Here is a 17,544-nt window from a genome sequence, read left to right on the forward strand (position 1 = left end):
TATCTGACAGAGGTCAGGTCAGCTAAGACAAGAACAAACCTCCTCAGTTCAGATGCTGTGAAGAGGCCAAGGTGTTAAACATGATTCAAAAGTGGGTGGGCAAGATACTCTTTGCCTGTTCAAGGCTAATTCCTAAATTGGCCCTGAAGCCCCCCATCAGCATACTCTTTATCAAAGAGAGGACCCTATGGGGCTCACTGAGTCTTCTGTGGCAGGATTTTGGTCCATCTACCTGGTAGTTCTGTAGCCCCATAGTAAGGGAACCAGAAGCCTAGGCCATACAGTCCATGGAATGGAGTCGTCCACTTTCTGGGAAGTAGATCCTCAGTCGCTCATGGGCCAGCCAGACAGGCTAATAAGATCTACACTGAACTCTGCTGCTAAGCAGGTCTGACCATGGCCTACAAGCCTTCAGGGAAGAAGGGAGTGAATCAATGGCCATCCTCACCTGGAACATTCCACTGAACCTGCTCTTGTACATAGTATGGCTCAGTCTGTTTCCTCCTCTCTCCCCTCACAGGCCCTGTGCTAATCAAGCCCCATAGATTCCAAACTAGTGACCTGACACACATCAAAAATCACTTTGCCAGCACTTGGGAGGCAGAGGCAGGCGGATTTCTGAGTTCAAGGCCAGCCTGGTCTACAGAGTGAGTTCCAGGACAGCCCGGGCTATACAGAGAAACCCTGTCTCGAAAAACAAACAAACAAACAAAATCACTTTGACAAATTATCCAAGACACCTGCTACCCACTCTTCCTTCATTTCTAACAGAATCATATCATTTAACGCCCAGCCCATGCTGTCCCTGGTCTCTGTAGGCAAGCAGCTCACATCCGTGCTGCCTGTGGTCTATCCACGCCACACTGCCTGCCTGTCTCCCTTCACTACAGCTGTGTCAGGACTAAACTTCCTGTAGGAGCAAGCAACTGTGGGAGATCCCACTAGAGCTCAGAGGAGCCCAAGGCTGACTCTGTTAGTATAGCCACGGCCCCAGTCTAGCCTTTCACTCACCCCACAGAAACCACTGGGCACTAGGGAGGGCAAGGGCCAGAGTGGAGCTCACTGCTATTTGTGAGCCACTCATTCCACAGCTCAGGAAACGTAGGCACGGGGAAGGGGGAGCTGCTGTTGGAGGCAGCACCAACCAACAGCAGCTTATTGTAAGGCCCAGAAGCAGGAACAAGGGGGCATTGTCTGGCTCCTGGGGCACAGCCTTATCCGATAGCCTCCCCACCAGCCCACAAGCTGTTTTTCAACTCTGATCTTTTTCTCTTAAAAGGTTAAAGACACAGAAGTTTCCCATTATTTCAAGGAGGGGGTCCCAAAGATGAAAAACAAAACTTGTAACAATTGAGAAGCTCACTTGGCCAGGAATAGGCTCACTGGCTATGGGGTGGGTGGGTTTACAGTAAGACTGTTGAGTAAGGGGGGCTCAAGGTTACCCTCCAAACCTCAAAGGGACAGAGGAACCACTTGTATGTGGCCCAGGACATGGCTGGGATGGGGAGAAACCAGCTCAGTGTAGGCAGGCTGTCTACAAATGGGACAGTGAGAGGCCAGGAGCAGGCCAGGAGACCCTTTAAGACACTGACGGGGTGGGAGAGATGTCTCAGAGATGAAGAACATTGACTGCTCTTCCAGAGGCCCTGTGCTCAATTCCCAGTACTCACACAGCAGCTCACAACCATCTGTCACTTCAGTTTCAGGAAATCCAGTCCCCTCTTCTGATCTCCACAGGCACCAGACACACACGTGGTATCCACATATGCATGCACATGAAATACACATTCCCACAAAATACTTTTAAAAGCCATCTGGTGGAGGAGCACCTGCACTCCTGGGTAATGGGGCAGACAGGTAGAAAGTGAGCCTGGAGTAAACAAGCCCACGTGAAGGAACACTACTGAATGCCAGCGGGCAGCAACTGAGAGCCGAGTGTCAGCTGCCAGCTATAGCAGCAGGCCACGCCTACACCTAGTAAAAACAGCTCTAAGTGCCTAAGTCATTCAACCTGCTAGACCTGCTTCCCATCTATCAGTAGGGGATGGATACAATGCTCATGGAGGTCACTCTAAAGTCAAATGAGACAGCACAGGGGTGTGCTTATGAGGACAAGCCAGTGCCAGGAACTGCCATGGGTCACTTGTAGCCATTCCCTCTCTCTTTACCCATCTCTCAACCATGCAGGCTTCAGGAAATGAGTGAAGACAATTCCATGATAGGCTACCCTTCTGGCATTTTCCAAGCTGTTACCTATTCATTCCCTAACCAGTCAACTTCCTTACTTCCTCATTTAAGGAAGAAGATCAATCTTAGCTGCCTAAACTCCCAGGATGCCTCAAAAAACTTTTAAGCCATAAATTTCCTTTAGTAAAGTTAAGGGGAAAGAAGGTATACATGGGGATTCCATACCAGGCCTGGGAGAAAAAAAAAACATGAGCAAAGTTATGTCTCCAGAGTTAGTGCCCACCCAAAGATTAGAAGCCCGATCAGTTCTAGAGTGAGAGCCCAGCAGATTCTCTTGGCCTCAGCAGGCCTCTACCTGTGTAGCAGGCAGGCCCAGGCTACAGTCTAGAGCTCGGTCCACAATGTAGCCTGCTCCTAGAGACAGTCCTGGAGCATGTCAGGACAAGGGCATTGACCTCCTGGGAATCAAGGGCTGGACATAAGCTGGGCCATGCCTTGTTGGGAACAGCTCTTCTCAGCCCTGTCAGGCCTGAAAACTAGCTGCTGAGATCTAGCCCAGCTGAAATTCCAGACTGAGGAAAAAGAATTCAGCTGCCTGGTGGCTCCCGAGGTCCTGGGATGACAACATCCTAAAAAAGGCAGAGAGGTTGTCCAGTCAGCCTGGGGAATTTCCTGGGAAGAAAGCCTGGAGGAATTTGTCCCTCTCGGGCCTGGGATCTTCTAGTCCAGGACTTAAAGTAGGTTCTAGCAGAGTCATCAGGAACGGGGATGATACCTCCCTTCATATATACATACTGGGCCCTGGCCTCCTGTCTCCACACTACCCCTAGGATCTCCAACCACAGGGCTGAGAATATAAAGAGAATGCAACCAGGACAGCCCATGACTGGCTACAAAGCAACCTAAGGCCAGGCACCAGTGGTGTCCAAAGGATACTGATATGCTTATCTGAGTAGACACATCATCTCATAGCCTTCTCCAACAACTACACACAGAAGGTGGTATCCAAAGCAGACAGGACAGCAGGGCTTCAAACAGGCCCAATGAGCCAAGGTCAGTGGTAACTGCCACACACCAAGACTCAGAGAAAGCGTGGCTTCACAAATGTAAACAGAAAGCTATGAAACTGGTGGCCTGGTCACCTTGCTAGTGCCCAGCAAGGGTCTGTGCCTCCTATCTTACACAGCAAGGCAGAGAACCAGGCCAACGAGCTCTGGGTTCCCATTTTAACTCCACCATTAATTGACCTGAGACCTTGGGTCAATCAGTTTTCCCTCGGGACCCACAAGCCCTAAACAAGTTCCCTCTCTTCTCTGGGTTGTTTCCTCAAGCTCTGAGCTACCAGAAAAATCCTACATCACTCGCAAAAGTAAACCCAAGAGATGGTCACCACTTCTAGGGCTACACTCTTGCTCCTATCAGCAACAGTGCCACAGTAATCCCTCCCTGCTGCCTGGTGGGGACTTAGACCAGTGCCAATCTCATTCCTGTACAAAAGGTAGCTTTCAGGAAGCCAGCAGACTCCATCCTACCCTTCCCAGGACTCAGCATACCCAACGGAAGCTGCAGGCCTCTGAGGTCACATCCACCTTCACGGCTTACTTCCTTGAGGCCCGGGGATGGGGCAAAATCAGAAACCTTTCCGTCTAATCCCTCCATCATCCTGCAGCCTGAATAATTCTGGGTTTTTAATCAATAGCTGTCAGACTTGTCAAATTACTTTGGGGACCACAAAGCAGTTTTTAAACATTCATAAACCTCAGTAGAACAGTGAAGTGCCCTGAATTTTAAAAGAGAATCCAAGAACACTCACCAAACAGGATGAGACGAGCAATTCCAAGGGGAGCTGAGGCCCTGTGGCTCTTCGCCCTCTCTGGTTCCCAGGAGAAAACTCCAGGCTTGGTCAGAGAGACCAGCATGGAGGGCATTTCCACGCTCTCGCCCTGCCTCTGTCTCCCCAGGGAAAGTGTCTCCACCTGTATCCCCAGGCAGAGTCCAATATCCCTGCATGGCACAGTAGACACTTAGGGCTGGGACCCCAGCCACCTCAGCTTGTTATCCTGCCGCCATCATTTCCTCAGACTGTCTAGGAAAGTTTCAAGGCCCTGGCCAAGGTGTTCTTAACTCTGTGAGCTCAGTGAACCACAGGTATGCCCAGGGACATACCTAGGTGTCCCTTTAGTCTGGTGTGGGATGGTTCCTGATTGCCTCCCAATCCTGCTACAAACACTTCCAAGAGCAGCCTCCATGGCCTTGGAAATAAGAATGCTCATTGAAAATGATCGTAAAATAAAAATCAAGAATCCGCTAAAAGGGGAGTATTCCCATATCCATAGAAAGCAGCTTCCCTTGACTAGCCAAGCTGCCGTCCTTCACGTCCGGGAGGCCCTCCCTCCGTTATGATGGAATATGGGGATGCAGGCAGCAATCTCTGCCTCATCTTCTCTACCCAAGACCCAGGTGCCATCCATGTGGTTGGTGGGCTGTATTAGAGTGACAGTTAACCTGAGGACATCTGCCCTCTCCAATCCATTGGGTCTTACTTCTGGTAACTGGTTAAATGTACTGAGCTCATGCAAATCAAACTTGGGCATGGAAGCACACGCAATCCTAGAACTTGGGAGGCAGAGGCAGGTGGACCAGGAGCCCAAGGCCAGGCTCTACCACTTAGAAAGTTCAACAACAAAAGCCAATAATCAAAATACTATGACCTGGGCCAAACTGGTAAGTCAAGTGTCACCATTACCCAACAGTGTGTTCCTGATCTGTAGGCCTGCAGACAGCCCTGTGGCTTCTGTGCCCCGCCTTCCTTGAGGCTTCCTGCCCACGTTTCCAGCACTTCTCTGATGCTCCTGGTTTCTCCCTGGCCCACTGACATGTCCAAAGGCCTTTTTCTTCTTGGTCCAGATTTTTCCTCCCTGTTCCTACAGCAAGGCTCCTAAAAAAAAAGCTTCTCAGCCAAATGATCCCAGACAACATCATCACCAGCTCTACCCCCCATCCAAATAGGCTCAAAAGGACAGGTCACCTTGGACAGACATCTTAAAGATTTCTATTTATGGAGGACACATCTTGGAATAAGATGTGGCATGTACACTGAGACTCCAGCTGCCAGCTCAATGCAGGTAGCTCTTCAAGTCTGGCCACACAAGTTTTGACAGCAGCCACTAGGAGACAGAAGCAGCAGACACAATGGGAAAAGAGCAGAATGAAGAAAATGTGAGCCAGCCTTCTCACCTCTCAAATGGGCTATCCTGTGGTTACACTGCACTGGCACCTACCCATTCTGAGCAGGGAATATAATAGTTGAATGCCTCCCTTATATCATCCTTAAGCCTGCAGACCCCCAGAGAACAACAGAACTACCACACTACAAACTACAGCAGGGAGCAATCACGAGCATTCACTGGTAGTAAATCAGTAAAGAGGGCAGCTACCAGCAAGCTGTGTTCCTACACTACAAGCACCACACTACTCTCTTTGGGGGAAGGGGGAGACCATGTCAAAGAAAAGCATGGGATGCTCTCAAGTCCCTACACAGCCGTGTGCTGCTAAGGCACACACCTAGGAAATACAACAAGGCACTGGCTTCATATTCCTTTTGATTCTTACATACTTGACCATGGTTAAGGAAACTGAGGCTTGGAGATGGCTGTCACAGTCCCTCTTTTTCCCACAGTAGGGACTGGATACACTTGCATGGTCATTTGCCACCTGGTCCAAGGTATCCCAGCAGATCAAGCCAATCCCCTTAAAGCAGGTAGGTGTATACTAGGCCAGCAGCTGGAACAGCTCAACCCTTCAGTAATCACTCTATGGCAGCCCACCTTTGCTCGTGGTGAGCCACTCCTGGTAGGTACACTCATTTCCTGTCTTAGCCCTGCTCAGTGGTCACTTGTCCAGCATAGTGGCACACACTTGTAATCCCAGTACTCAGAAGGCTGAGGCAGGAGAATTAAGTTTCAGATCAGCCTAGAATATAGGCTGCAGAGCAAGATGCTTTTGCCAGAAGAAAGAAAAAAATTAAAGAAAAAATGAAACAAACATAGATCCTACCATTTCTACAGGCCTCTCCAATTCACACTGAAAACTGTCTTTAGCCAGTGTCACAGTTCACAGGGACGACCAGGGCAGAGGAGGCTTGGGTACAGGAGCTCAAATCCCAGACTCTTCTCTGCTTGTCTGCTGATGTGTCAGGTTTTCACCAACCCTACAGAAACTGTGTGCTGAAATGTACCAACTGGCAAGTAACTAGAGAAACTCCAGGTCGTAACAGGGCCCTGCCCTGTCACCTGATGATCCTGTCTGGAACAGGGTGAGAAGGGCATCTTTCAGGCAATCTTACCTGCCCCTAACATGATAACAAGTGAGAGATGAGAAAGCTCCCACTGAAGACTACCACGGCAACAGGATCTGGTTTCTGACAACGTCTCCAGCTGCAGCCAACACACTGAGCACCGGACATAACGCAGGAGGCAGGCAGAAGGGAGGTGAGCAACCAAGCCTGCCTGCTGGAGGGGAGACGGTAAGGCTCAAGTGTGAGCAAGCGCAGTTCCACCCAGCCCAGCTGGACAACCAGAGCAAAGGCCAGACTCCTCAGAGATCAGAATGCTCCAAGCAGTTCCTGGCAGTTCACAGGCCAAGGGGCCTGCAGAAAGCAGCACTGCCACCTCATCCCTAAAGTAAAAGCAGCAGCAGCAACACCACCACCACCACCACCCCCTTGCTCTTCTCCTGCTTGAGCCAGACCAATCCTAACTGCTTCCAAGTTCTGGGCTAGCAGGGACTATCTAGGCAGAGCTGCCATCACTGGAAACTTGAGTCTCTCCCAGGCAGAGCACCTGTGACAATCACTCCATCTAGTACTGGTAGCAGTCCCAACTCACCCAGGCCTCCGTGGGCCCAGGAGGATTAAATGGCTCCCTTTTGCTCAGCCTCTAACTAAGGCCACTCACCATTCCTGAACAGAGAGAGCTACCAGTTTTACCAAGCTGGGGACAGAGGCTAGAGTAGCCACCCAGCCACCGGCTGTTCCTGCCAACCTCAGTCAGTCTAGCTCTGTGCTCTAGCTCTGGACACAGCACTCTAGTCCTACCCACTGGGACCAATCATGGCTAGTTAAACAAAAAGCCAGTTCTAACTCTCTGTAATGTTCTCTTAAAGGGCCAGTGTCTCAATCAGGTCTGTGAGAACTTAAAGGTACAGATCCCCTTTTCTTTACAGGAAACAGGAAAAGTGAAATAATAGCCCATGAGTCATGATCAGATTAGCAGCCTTAGGCTTCTGAGACTTCAGGCAAAATCTGTAAGAAGCAAATCTAAATTTCACTTAAAGGTTCCAAAGCACATGAAACAGAAACACTAAAACTAATTCTCATGGAGAGACTATGAATGGGAGGGAACACTGCCAGGTCTGAAGAATCCCTACTTACCAGGCACAAGACAGCGCTCTTAGCACTGCCTGCGTCAGTCCCCGGACGGAAGGCAGCACCATCATCCCAACTTCCAAATGAACAAGCTGAGGTCAAGAGGAAGCTTCTCCAGGATTCCACAGCAGAATTCTGCTCACAGGTCAGTGTAAGCCGAAGACCCCCCACCCCTGCAGCAGCAGTGGCTCCCTTCCAAAGGACCAACTTTCTCCTGTCCCAACCTTCAGTGCCTTTCTCTTCTACTAAGAAAGGATGGCACTAAGTTGTATTTCTAAAGTCCCTGACCACTGGGCTTTTCAGACTGAGCCATAAAACCCTGAGGTCTCTTCTGCTACTTCCTTTATCTTATATTAGACCCAAAAGGAGAAAAATGCCAGGTGGAGAGTCATGAAAGGGAAGAGGACAAGCTGCAGGCTCTACAGATGCATAGGCATCCTCACAGACCCCCAGTTACTCCACAAACAGGTTGTGTGGACAGGGCAAGAGGTGAGAGCCAATGTCTTTTTAGCCCAAGACTAAGACACAGAGTCTACCCACAGGGATGGAGTACAGCCACAGAATTTGGTCTCTTCTGCCTCTCCCAAGCTTGGGCAAGGGAAGAGGGAGGGAAAGATGCTTGACTGACTGTACCCTGAGACCTGATCTGAGAAGGCAGCCAAGAAGGGTGAGCCACTCTGGCCCGAGTGTCTGGGTTTAATGGCCGCTGTATGGCTCATCTTAGCTGAGTGGAAGCCTCAGCCCAACAGCACAGGGCTTAGGCTGAGGACCTAACTTCACTGTTTCTACAGAGTCTGGAAGTAAGATCAAGGGTCTGTAGCTATCTGCATTCAAACCTGGGTTGTACCACTTGCTACCACATGCTCTTAAACAGGCCGACACCATCTCTGAGTCTCCCTCAGTTTCCTCCAATGTAAAACGGACTATTTCTAAACAGCATTTACTTCCCAGGATACAGAACAGGCCTGGCATTCAGTGAACACCTAGCATAGGCCGGTCTCCAGCTTGGCTCAAAGAGCTGAGCATGCTGGGAGGCACAAATCAGAGACAAGCTTCCCTAGTAGTGATTGGGACAAGTCATTTTTCCCCCTCTGGGAAAGGATTTTCAGGAACCCCTTGCAGGATGACTAAGATGACTGCCTTTCTCTGGAGACAAGAAAGCCCGAGAAAGGATGGGAGCTAGCCAAAGCCTTTGAAACAGCAAACAGCCTGCTTGGTGTCCAGCCCAACTGAGGCCCAGGGATAGAAGAAGCTCTAAGCCTGGGGGTTTCGGAGGTTGGGGTAGCACAGGACTTCAACTCCCCAGGTAGAGTCTATCTCTTACCTGACTTTTGGTCTTAGATCAACTAGTTTGTACATATAAAGTGCTGTGTAAGCCACAGGAACGAACAACCTAGAGCTGTTGGGCACAGAGCCTCCCTCACAGCCAGGGGTCCCTACAACACAAACACCCCAAGGCCTGCTGAGCCTGAGGTCTACAGCTCCTTGGAGCCTGATGCTTCTGACTTTCATGTAGGGCAAGTCCAAGGTAGCAGGAAGTCCTCCATTCCTGGACAGTCTATGGGTGATTTCTGAAATGCAGCAGGAGACCTAGCACTTGACTAGCTGGCTGGAGGCCTTTATGCCTCAGCCACAATTCTGGCCATGTTTCTTTCTTAGTAATTGCAAGTCCTTCATGTTCCAGTGCCTCAGTATCCTTGTGTATAAAATTAAATAACACAGTCCCACCTGAAGACAGCACAGGTAAACGCAATGGTAAAGTAAATGCAGAAAGGCCCTTAACCAAGCAAATGGGATCTCAGTTATTCACTCAACAGGCACTGAGAACTTACCAGGGCCTGTTGCCCACTAGGTTACAGGCTGTCCCTCACCCTACATAACCAATCAAACTAATTCTAAACTCTCCCCCAGAGCTAGCAAGGCCTTGGGACAGAGGTAAAGGAGCTAGCAACCAGAGTCTATAAAGACCTCAAAGTCAGCTGAACATTCCTAGGGAAAAGAAGTCTACGAGTCAAGACCCCTGCAGAGGCCACAGAGCCAGCAGGCCCAGATGTAGGCCTGGGATCCAGGGGAAGCCATGCAAGTAAGGAATGGGGTGAGGGCAGGGGCAGCAGGGTCCTTGCAGATAGAGAACCAGCTGGAGAGCAATGAGGGGAGAGGAAGGGAAGCCATTTGTCATTAACACTTGGGGGATGGGGACACCAACTCTCTGGATAGTCTACCAAGGTCAGACTCACTGAGTAGAGCTAGGTCACCTGAAGTACACAAGTAGGAATCATTTAAGACAGCCCTGAGTTTCCCCACTTCCTGTGTCCTGGCTCTATTCAACACATCAGGCTTGTGATCACCAGAGGTCTTTGGGTTGCCATAGCCAACAACACTCTGAGACCCAGGCCTTAGACCACAACAGGGAGCCCTCATTCTTCACAGGTCCCTTTGTCCTAACTGTCCTCTAGTCTCTTCAGGGCTCTGGGTTTGGAAGCAAGGCTCTTCCCTGTGGTGATGTCATTCACATGGAGCTTTAAATACTCCAGTGTGCTCATAACTCCAGCTCTGCACCATATCCTCCCAGACACTTATGTCAAGTGGGAGGAATATCTTCATGCCCCAGAGAACCTCAAGCCTAAAAGGCCCCTTCCCAACCCTTCCTCTCCTATGGGAGCCCAGAGGCCCAGTAGCCTCTCTGTACTAGACTTCTCCACTGGACGAGGAAGTCAGAAAGCTCACTAGGAAGACAAAAAAACCTTTCCAACGGGGGCGCGAGAGTTGGCTCAGTGGTCCAGTGTTCTCGCAGAGGACCCAGGTTTGATGCCCAGTACCCACATAGTGGCCTCACAACCATCCATAACTGGAGTTCCGGGGATCTGACTGCTGTGTATACCAGGCACATGGTGCACAGACATTCACTCATATACTGTATGATAAAACACTCACACACATTAAATAAAATTAAACTAAAATAACAACAGAAACCTTCTGATGATTCCTGGATAACTGTAGTAGGATCAGGCACGCTCTGACCCCCTCCCCAAGTGGGAGAGACTAAAGTCTACTCTAAAACCCTTTACTTTTTAATAGTGTGTGCCTAAGCTGGCCTTACCCAACAAGACTGACATTCTTGGGTCCCTATCTGTCTTGGGGATGCTTTACCTGCAATAAGAGTTCTTATTCTTCCCACTTTCAGAATAGACTGTCCCTGCCCTGTTGGAACCACCCTCCTTACTCCTCAGCTCACGCTAGGCCCTGCCCTGCCTCCATCACTCCTCAGCAAACACCTGGCTCGCTTCAGAGCATCTTGTGCTTTCAGCCAACAAATATTTACTAGGTCTTAACTGTGTGTCAGGTCCTGTTTCAGGCTCTGGGATACAGGTGCTAATCAAAAGGCAGTCCTGGGCCTGCAGCCAGGTATGGCTTACTTACTTTTATGTATATCTTCTACAAGGGAAGCAGTGTGTGGCCACGGGCCATGGCTGTCGCATCTATCTTAAGAGAGTGTTTAATATGATATAAACTCTATTTATGAACCATCACATGCAAATCAATTACCAGAGTAGCCAAGGAATCAAACTCAGAAAGCCAAGAAATCCAGAGCCCATCTCACTGTCAGGTGGGAAGGCATACTTCAGAGCTGCAGAGGCCTGGTGGCTCAGTCCTGGGGGACGAGTTGCACATGAGGCAGCTCCATCTAGCTGCTGGAGAAAAGGGCAATGCCGGCCAGAGTGCTCAGAGACAGTCAGTTCTAACTCTCAGCCTACAGAAAAGGAGAGAAGCCAACTTTTGTCTTAGGTTCTGATGTTCTTTGCTCAAGCAGGAAAATGAGAGTCTCTGCTCTGAAAACACTTTAACTTCTTGTTAGTGTTTACATCAGAACAAGTTTCACAAGTAAAGCTTCTCTCCTCCAACAGTGACCACAAGAGACAAACTAAGACTTTTAAATCTGTCTCCAAGACGCTGGAGCAGGGAGAGCCAGAGGGGCTGTGTGGCTTTGCTGACAGCCTTGGAAGAAGCTGGTCAAAGCCCCTTTTTCAGAGGTTGCCTTCCCAACCTGCAGTTTCTCTGGGCCAGGATCAAAAGCCAGGGCCTGGGGCACCCAACTTGCAGGTGCCCTCAAGCTTCACATGCTGGTTTCCTGGTCCTTGTTCCCCAGGGGCAGGGCTTGGCTCCTAAGGCATGAGAACCATCTAGCCAGCAACCCCAGCCCCACGCCTATTCTCCAGTGCTCTCTGTCAGAAGCAGGCAGTATATGAAGAGATCTGGGTTAGGCCTCAGTTCACCTTTGCAGTATCTGCCAACCATTCCTCCTACCGCCACACTAAGGAGAACTAGCCCTCAGCCTCCAGCCCTGCCCCACGCCCCACACCTGGCTGAAGGCACAGGACAGGGAGCAGGAACCTGTGTCCTCTTCCTCCTTCCCTGCACATCCAGTCACAGACCTTGGCAGTGGTAGGAGTGTAGCCCTCTCTGCTGACCTGGGTATGTGAGGCCCAGGAGCCAGATGAGGCTTCCGAGGATGGCTGGACCTCCAGAGAGTGGCACCTCCAGACCAGCACAGGATCTTGCCAAAGTTGTCACCGAGGAGTCCAAGGCCACAGAGGCCCATTCCCAAGGGTGGTGCAGACCCAGGTGGCCAGTGTGGACATTTAAGAGGTGAACCCAAAGGGTTCCCCCTTACCACAGAGCACACACTATGTCCGTGTCCACCATGTTGAAACTCTCAAAATGTCTTAAATACACAGAGGCGACAACATCTAGAGATTTCCGGGTTCCCCAGAGAACAAGGAAAATTACAGTCTTCCATACAGTAGCCTCCAGGTCCAAGAATTTGGAAGGAAGGGCTCTTGAAAGTAAGCAGCTTCTCAGCCAGTGGCAGGAACTTTTCAGGGACTGTGGTGGGTGCAGGACTAGCAGGAGCAACTCCAGGAAGCCAGGAACATTGGCCCAAAGGTCCCACAAGCACCTCCCCTGGAGTGCTGACTCTGCCCTCTGGAGTCCCGCCCCTGGGCCTCTGCGCTAGCCAATGCCGGCCAGCTCCAGCTGGCTGCCGGTCTCAGATCAAAAGATCAGTGTTGGGAGGGGAGGGCTCTCCCCACCCCCTCCCCCAGGTCCATTATCACCCTGCTTCATTTTCTTCATAGCAGAGATCTTAGGTCATCCTGCTGTTTTGCTGGAGCCCCTCCCCCCCTCCCCCACCTCTCCTCAAGAACCTTACCAGTCCAGGCCAGTAAGCCCAGGACACCTTGCTGGGAGGCTGCCAAAAGGAGGAGCTTGATAGGCATTTGGAATCTATGACTGTATTTCCCTAGCTGCTCTGAGACCAGCCAGCTAGAGCTAGATTAAAGAAGAGTTGGAGCAATCAGAGATTTGAGGGAATCCCCGTGCCTCTCATTCTCTGACCCCACCCTCAGGCAGTCCAACTTCCACCAGGCTGCACTGCCCCCAGGAACTCTCTCCAGGCCTGGAGTGGGCCTTTCCCCTCTCTCCCCAGGCCAGCTGTCTTTTCTGGCAATTGGCTTGAGACATGTGGCTGTCCTCCAGAGCAGCCCCAAGCAGGGAGAGATGAGGCTGTGTGGATGGAGACGATTTGGAGGGAATGGGGGGACGGGAACAGGGGCTTGGTCCCCACATGGCCTTGCAACCTCCCCCAGGCTCCTGTCCATCCCGACAGCATCGTTCAACTACTACCCAGCTCCAAAACCATAGTTTTGAGCTCTGGGGAACCCGGAAATCTCTAGACACTGCAGAAGGAGGTGAGACAGACACATGCCCATCCTGGGCTTACACCACACAGCCAGAACAGCAGGCAAACACCACTCCCTCTTAGCAACACCACTACTTCCAGTCACGTATTTTTAAAAAGCAATACAAAGGTTTGAAGAAGGACAGGGGACTAGGTCAGAAATACAGAGGGGAAGCTTAGCCCCCAACCCCCACCGTGGGTGTAGCCAGGAGCCCTCCAGCTGAGAGGGCTACTGAGCTCCAGACAACTGTCTTAGACACAAACTCTCCCTTCTGGGTGGCTTCTCTACTGCAGAAAGTATCTGGCGCTGACAGGGCAAGGAAAGAGTTATGAGAGAGGCAGGCAAGCTGAAAGCTGGAGCCCAGCGGCCACCATCTGGAGGAGTATCTATCCTCAGGCCATACCATACACAGGCCTCACTGGAACACAGGTACCTCTGGGAAGGTACCCTCAGTAAGCAGACATTTTTTTGCCCGGATGACCCTTTCCCATACCTCAAAGGCAAGCCACAGAACCAGGCTCCACCTACTAAACCTCTAGTACCAATAGGTCAACCTCTTTCCCTCAGAGCCATCAGGCAGGAGGGCTCAATCCAGAGCTTCCTGTAGCTTGTGCTTACAGCTCAGGACTTCAAGAGCTTCAGAGACAAAAAGGAAGCTGACTGAGGAAGGCCCTTGTCCATGGCCCCTTGTAATCAACACCATCCCAGTTCTGTCCCTGCAGTTAGAGGGACCTACTGTGCACAGCCTCTGCAGGAACAAGTGAAGGACTGCTGAAGAGACTGTACTTGGGCCCTTATTCCATCTGGTCCCCAGATATGGCCACGTTCTGGACATGCTGGCCCAACAGCACCCCATGTGGCCATTCATGCACCCGCCCATCCCTCAGAGCACAACCAGAAAGGCTCCTATCCAGCTGTGGCCTAGGTTTGCACTCTCAAGTTTCCAAGTCTTAGTAACATTTCCTAGTGGGGAGAGGTGATAAATTACTCAGAGAACATGGGACCAGAAAAGGCCTCCTGGTTTCACGGTGGCCAAGCCAACAGGAAATGAGCAAACAGAGCCCATGGAGTCCATCCTCTAAGCAGCAGGGTGTGGCTCCAAGCTGGGTCTTCTACCACCAGTTTCATGGTCCTGCATGTAACAGACAGGCAAGACAGTCATTTCCCACATGGCTGAAAGCCACTTCCCAACTACAATTGAAAGAGATGGGTTTCATTCAAATACTCCTCCAAGTGGAAGCCCTCCTAGATTTCTTCTAGGCAGGAAACCGTTCCCTTACAGTGGACTTGCATTTTTGTTCTAAGACAAGATCTCAATCTGTAGCCCAAGCTGGCCTCAAAGTCAAGGTGCCACTGCCCCAGGCCCCCAAGCATGGCTTACTGTGGACACTATGAGCGCATGCTGCCACGTGTGCTTCTCCTAGCTCTACTACCTTCTGGTAGCAAACAGGGCCCTAGGGCAGGACTGTTTGCTCTGTGTGACAGCAGTCACAGGAAGGGGTCACAGAGAACAAAAATAGAGGCTGGACTAAGTCCTAAGCTGGGTTCCCATACTCACCAGCTATCTGGCCTTGGAGAAGCTGAATCTTCCACACCCTCCCAACCCAAACTAGAGATGCACACAGCCTTAAAATAAACAGTCCAGAGTGCCCAGCCTCCCTGAATAGGCCCTATCTACCTCAGCACACCCCTCACCTTCCTAACCAATGTCAGCAATTCAAGACTCTTCCCTTCCTATGGCCACACCCTCCTGTCTGGTTTCTCTCTTTCAGAGGCTAGCTCAGACCCTCCCATTTAAAGTCAATCTTCCTCATTTCCTGGCCCCCAGCCACAAGAACACGCCAATTCCCCTCCCCCTCCTTGGGTTCTTATGGGCCTATACGTTACCTCTTGATCTCCAAGTCCTCACTGGGGTTCTAGCCATATCAAAGCTAAGGACTCCATGACACACAATCAACACCCACACACACCCAACAGGCAGTCTTCTCACTGGGTTCGAGGCCTGGCATCACCTGCCTTACCACCCAGGTAAGGGTCTCTGTAGGACTCTGGAAAGCACCCACAAGAGCTTCCCTTCCCTTGTGTGACAGAAAAGTGAAGGCACTTCGAGGCCTTGCCTTATCCTCATTGTCCCCATGAGTAGATTTAGATGGCAAGAAGGTACACCTGTGGGTAGGTGGATATTTCCAAAGAGGAGGTACAGAGGGAGAGGAAATCGTCCCACTGGCAGCCTACAGAAAGAAGAGGGAGTCATCTGTACCTGCAGTGCACTTGCCCTCTGCTTTCTAACTGGCCACACTAGAGGTCTAACAGCGTTCCCCTGCCTGACTTTATCCCTAAGCTGATCTTGTCAAGAATCAGGGGGCCAATGCATACATAATTCACGATCCCGTCCTCTGCTTATGCCATGCTTTTGGTCACAGCAACAGTTAAGCAGCCCAGTTACCTATTCCACTCTTCCTCCCATGGACTGCTCTCTAAGGACAGACACCTCTTCTGGAGGAGGTACTGCTACAACCTGGGGACCTCAGGATGAGCCTGCAAGTCATGCATGTGAACAGCAGTGAGAGACCCCTGCAGAGGAATCAGCCAGGCTTGGCTGTTCCAGGACAAGGGCCTCTTAGACACTTTCTACTTCTATCTACATTCGGCTGCTGACAGGACGAGAGCTTGACGTTAGACTGAGGGCCAGCTCCAGAAAGCAGCTTCCACATACCCCAGCTGTTAATTTATGTGAGCACATCCATGCATGTGTGGCTTTATCATCACCAACAAAAAACAAATGTGTCCTGGCACCTGCTCCGCATCAAGCCCAGAGTAAGGTATTTTACATCCATTATCTCTTACACGTCCAAGGGCTCTACGCATGGGTACCCACACAGCATCTGCCTAGGAAGCTGAAGCACAGAGGGCGTAGGAATGATACCCAAGGTCACACAGATAGTTACTAGTGGGAGCTGGAATTCTAGGTTCCCCAACACTCATTACTCCAGGGCTCATTGTCTGTCTCCAGACTCCTTTACCACGAACCACGTGGGAGCTTAAGGAAAGCCAGCAGCCCACAGCCTTGAATTCCTTCCTCTTCTCCACCTGCTCAGTAGCCCTGTCTCCTCCAGAGAAGCCCAGTAAGCTCACAGCCTCTGGCTGCCTCTGCCTCCCCCAGGGCTGGTTGCATCCCTTATCTGCCAGGCCCCCATACAGGGCTTTGTGGTGATCACTGTGGTTGGCACAGAAGCCTGGCACCTTTTCCTCCACTGAGATTTTAACACATGTTGGCTCTCTAAATGTAACGTTTCCATTAAAGCCTTTCGTGGGAGTAAATTCCCACCCATGTGACACCTCTCTGAAAATACAAAGTAAATTTACTTGAACAAGCAGTGAGACATGGTCAGTAGTTCCCTTCCTTGGTTGTCACATTGCCAAGTGCTGGGCAACGATGCATGGTGTGCCAAGGATTAGATGTTTTCACGAGGCAAAGGACAGGGTGACCATAATCTATTCCTAATGGCTATGCTAGCAGCATTCGGAGCTCAACGCTCCCCATCCTTAAGTCTGACTAGTGTCTCACTTGTATCCCTAAGTCAGCTCTTACCCAGTCCTCAAATCTGTGCCTAACTCACTACTGTGGATCCCAGCCATCACTTCACGTCTACCCTAGGCTACAAGTCAAAGTTCAAACATGCTTCTTGAAATTCAGATCCCTTAAGCTGTGTCCTTACCCCCAACCCTGGCACCACTACTAACAATATCATGGGGGGGGTGCCATGGGGGATCTCGCCACTCTCTCAGGTCTGGTGGCTGCCATAAAAAGTCATTCACCCTGACATCATTGCCTGGGTCCATGGAAGACAGTCCCCTGCTCCAACACTGGCCAGTCAGAGCTAAACCAGGGCAGTTGTGTGCTGTGTGGCAAACAGAGAGGGCAGGGCCACAGCCCCAGCTCTCCCTGCTGCTACATGTAGCCAAACAGCTGGTCCGCAACAACCTGGCACTCACAGTCTGTTCCTTGACTTCAGGAGGTGGAAAGGCAGCCTGGGACCTGCTTTTTTCCTAGGGCTTTGTGAGCCTGTGCCACAGGCACCATGCACAGTGTTGCTGTCAGCTGCCACTGACCATTTATAACCAGGACACACATCAGAGAGGTATAAGCACCCACCACCCACCCCATGCAACCCCCATTTACAGAAAGAGCAT

The 17,544-nt window shown here is 50.9% G+C and overlaps 1 protein-coding gene across 5 annotated transcripts in view; it reads right to left on the reverse strand.

Moving 5' to 3' along the window:
• The window catches only part of Dab2ip (DAB2 interacting protein), a 153,056-nt gene that overhangs the window by 27,648 nt on the left and 107,864 nt on the right, over positions 1-17,544 (reverse strand). The window contains exon 1 of one of the 5 annotated variants that reach the window (XM_028754676.1): positions 12,082-12,212. The exons of the other annotated variants lie outside the window; for them this stretch is intronic. Coding sequence (XP_028610509.1) covers positions 12,082-12,212 — 131 coding nt within the window. Of the gene's footprint in view, positions 1-12,081; positions 12,213-17,544 lie in introns of those variants that run through there. 5 annotated transcript variants of the gene reach the window in all.

This window comes from Grammomys surdaster, unplaced genomic scaffold (genome assembly GCF_004785775.1).
Source record: "Grammomys surdaster isolate TR1022 unplaced genomic scaffold, NIH_TR_1.0 126035, whole genome shotgun sequence".
Taxonomy (NCBI): Eukaryota; Metazoa; Chordata; class Mammalia; order Rodentia; family Muridae; genus Grammomys; species Grammomys surdaster.